Below are 3,485 nucleotides of genomic sequence, written 5' to 3' on the forward strand. Positions count from 1 at the left end.
CCAAACTTCGAAGAGCGATCTACTCCAAATTTTGAAGCAATAGTGGGCGAAAAATCCCACAATCTAAAACTGACGAGATGATTCTCACGATGCCCCAAAGGATCAACGAACTCCACGAAGATATTACTACTAGATATTAATTAAATTATAAATATATCAATTCATGTGAATATGACTGAAAAATGTCATTTTTTCTGAAAAGGTGGTGTCTATTTACTTGTGACCACTCTGTGTATATGGGCACTATTTTGGAATGAATAGATTTACAGAATATATTTTTCTGATATGCGACAGAGGGCGAAATCTTCTCGTGATTTGAAGAGGGATGCAAAATGGTATTTACTAATTTAGTTTATTCACAGCTTTTATAAATATTACTGTTAGTATTAGTAAGAGTTGTAAATTTGCACATTAATTTATAATTTCACTAATATAGAAATATGTTTAAGAATGTGTTCATAACTCAGAAGATGCAAATTTGATATTGAATGTTAATATGTTATTTGTAATTGTAATCCCTGAGGCAGAAGAGTGAAGTTGGTTCTCAGACTATATTGATTTGGTGTATAACCTGAAGTGATAGAAATTAGAATTAGAAAGCCATACTGAATCATTTCAAAACATTCCTCCTCGTTATTTAAATACTCTGCAAAATAAAACTTGAATCTTCGTATTTTTTTAACAAATTTACTTTATAAGTTTATTGTAATGCACCTTGTAGTTATACCAGAAATGTATTGACGTACGGAAATGATATTAAACAATATATTGTTTCCTTGCAAACATTTTTTTGTATAGTTATTTCATTGTTTTTTATGTTAATTTCAAGGATAAAAGAATAAGTTAAGAAAATTTAGTAATGTACAATAATAGTATAAAGACCTGATCCTTATTGAAACTATGTCCTGAAACTTTAAGTATACATGTTCATGTTGTGAAGTATATGGGCCTTTTGAAAATATTGATACTTAAATTGTTTAAAGGAGTAAATTATTTTTTTTTACTTTTCATGATATTGAAATCATAACCACTGAATGAGTACAGCCAATTTGCTTACAGGGCAGTTTATGTTGCAGTTGAATAAGTTGCTATATTTTACTCTTCTATAACTAGGAAAGAACATTATTCATATGTTATTAAACTAAATTGAAAAAAAAGTTGTGTGCTCTGCATTTAGTTAATTGATATTTTTGTGAACAGGACATTAAATTTCATACACTTGCTTTAGTATTACAGTGGTCACTGGAAAGGATTATAGTTGCTTGATCCCATTTCTGTGTCATTTTTCCACTCGATTGCTAAGTCATGCTCAAGTTGAAGGGTGATATAGAAACATGAACAACTTAGTATCAACGGCTGTTTATCATATATATAATGGAAAAATTTGTTGGTGTAGGTAGTTCAGGAATGTGGAATATTGCACTAATACAGTGTGATATATCATCATTGCTGGCCTTGTTTTTATTTAGTGCAGATATGCTTTATTCTCTCTCACTCTGCTTCAACAGCCAGATAATAATTTCAAATGACCATTAAAGCCAGTCAGAGTAAGGAAAAACTCCATTGTTCTGACATGAGATTTATTGATGAATAAAAAGTTTCTTTTAATTAATCACTTATGTTGTTTTTTTCTTGTGTGTTTGCAATCATTTTACTCTCTGCTTAATATTTCTGGATCAGCTGCTTCTTTCAGATTATTTGTAACTTATCTGTTGGAAATAATCGTGCTTGAATACTGCTCACATAAATTTCAAGAATTGTTTTGACATATTCATGTGGTATAATTCAAATAAACCAACTTTGTTTCTTTCCTTACAAATAAAACAAACTGAAACTTTGTTTTTATGATCTCTGTTTGGATGCACGCTTTAAATTTAATTCTTCTGTGCTAAGTACAAAATATGTAAGGTAGTAACTATAGAAAGCCAGCATTAAATTGTCAGTCAGGTGATATGAGGTCATAGTGACCCCACGCTTGTGTTCCTGGGTTAACATCTGTGTTAAGAAGTGCATGTATGTATAAGGACTTTAATCTTATGTATTTGTATTTAGCTCATTTTTATCTAGGTTGGAAGGCTCAATTTTAAGATAATTTCCAGGTTTGCTGTAAGGCTGTACTGGTTGTCTGAAAAGAAACCCTAAAAAACATAATCCTCAAAAAAAAGATCCAATTATGACAATATTGATGTACAAAGACCCTAAGAAAGACCCAGTTACAACAATTTTGATGTTTTTATATCCTATTTATTTTCAAAAAGTACAGTTAATGTTTAGTTGGCAATTTTGTACTTTAATCAAGTAAATTTTGACACCTTATTTTCCAGGAAGGTTGTTACATTGGCAAACATAAACCCAAATCATGCTAATCTTACATGGGGTCTTAGGGAAACAAACATTAAATGATCTGTAAAACTTTTAAACAGAACAGCGATCTTGGCCAGTAATGTTCAATGTTTCATTTTAACAAGCTTGGCCTGCCTTCCAAGTAGAGTAAAGTAAAGCATGTAGTAAGACTAGACTTGCATTTGAACTCTCGCACATACTACTGTACTGTAATACGTACACAATGTCAGATCACTGTGCACACACACCATTAATATGTATTGTTGTTTGTACTCGTAGTTTGTATTGACCTGGAGAAAGGCAAATCTAGTCTTATTTTATTTATTGTTATTCTGTTTCGTACTGGTCAAAACTTTCATAAATTTTTGTTTGCAGTTATCAGTATTATATTCTGTTTAATTAGTGGATTTTCCCACTTTTCTTATGCTAGCTAGGTCTTCTGTATTTCCTAGCCATGATTGGTCATGTTTGTCTAACGTTAGCCTTAGACCTATATGTGTGTAATCGAGAGAAGGGGGGTCAGTGTTTCAACTGAAAATTTTGAGTTTAATTTTGTAAATTTGATCATAATTTTAGTTCCTATCGAAGCTTTATTGGTAAGAAGTTGAGACAGCTGTGTTAGTTTTCTTGTCATAAGCATCTAAGCTAGAAATTAATCTCACTAAATTAAATATTCATATTATCAGCATTCGTTTTTGTTGTGAATCCCCCCCCCCATCAATATATATATATGCATACAAACATTGCCAAAATATAATGTGTGGCAGTAGTTTCGTTTTGAATTTTTAATTGGTTGAATTTTGATTTAACCCTTTTGAGATGGGTCACAGATGAAAGGCCATGTCATCTCGTTTATTGACTCGCACTCAAAATTTTATTGAACTACTATTTCATGAATTTATGTCAATAAGTTCGGCATCAAACTGTAGATTATAATTCAAATTTTAGTACTATATATTATTCAGTTTTTTAATTTAAAAGCAAATATTAAAAACAGATAAATATAAATTTTTTGTGTGTCATGTGGTAAGTCTATAGTTTTAAATGAATTAGAAATTCAAATTACAGATATTGACAAGCTAGAATATAAAATAAGAAAGTCTTATCTTTTCTTTTTACTAAGATATTACTCAATAATAAAT

At 30.3% G+C, this 3,485-nt stretch overlaps 1 protein-coding gene across 1 annotated transcript in view; it reads left to right on the top strand.

The window, feature by feature from the left end:
• Positions 1 to 247: 247 nt before the first annotated feature.
• LOC106473584 (vacuolar protein sorting-associated protein 29) overlaps positions 248 to 3,485 on the top strand; it is a 37,502-nt gene continuing 34,264 nt past the window's right edge. The window contains exon 1 of the mRNA XM_013934269.2: positions 248 to 335. Coding sequence (XP_013789723.1) covers positions 333 to 335 — 3 coding nt within the window. The 5' untranslated portion in view covers positions 248 to 332. The remainder of the gene's footprint in view (positions 336 to 3,485) is intronic.

Source organism: Limulus polyphemus, unplaced genomic scaffold (genome assembly GCF_000517525.1).
Source record: "Limulus polyphemus unplaced genomic scaffold, Limulus_polyphemus-2.1.2 Scaffold6296, whole genome shotgun sequence".
In the NCBI taxonomy this organism is placed as follows: Eukaryota; Metazoa; Arthropoda; class Merostomata; order Xiphosura; family Limulidae; genus Limulus; species Limulus polyphemus.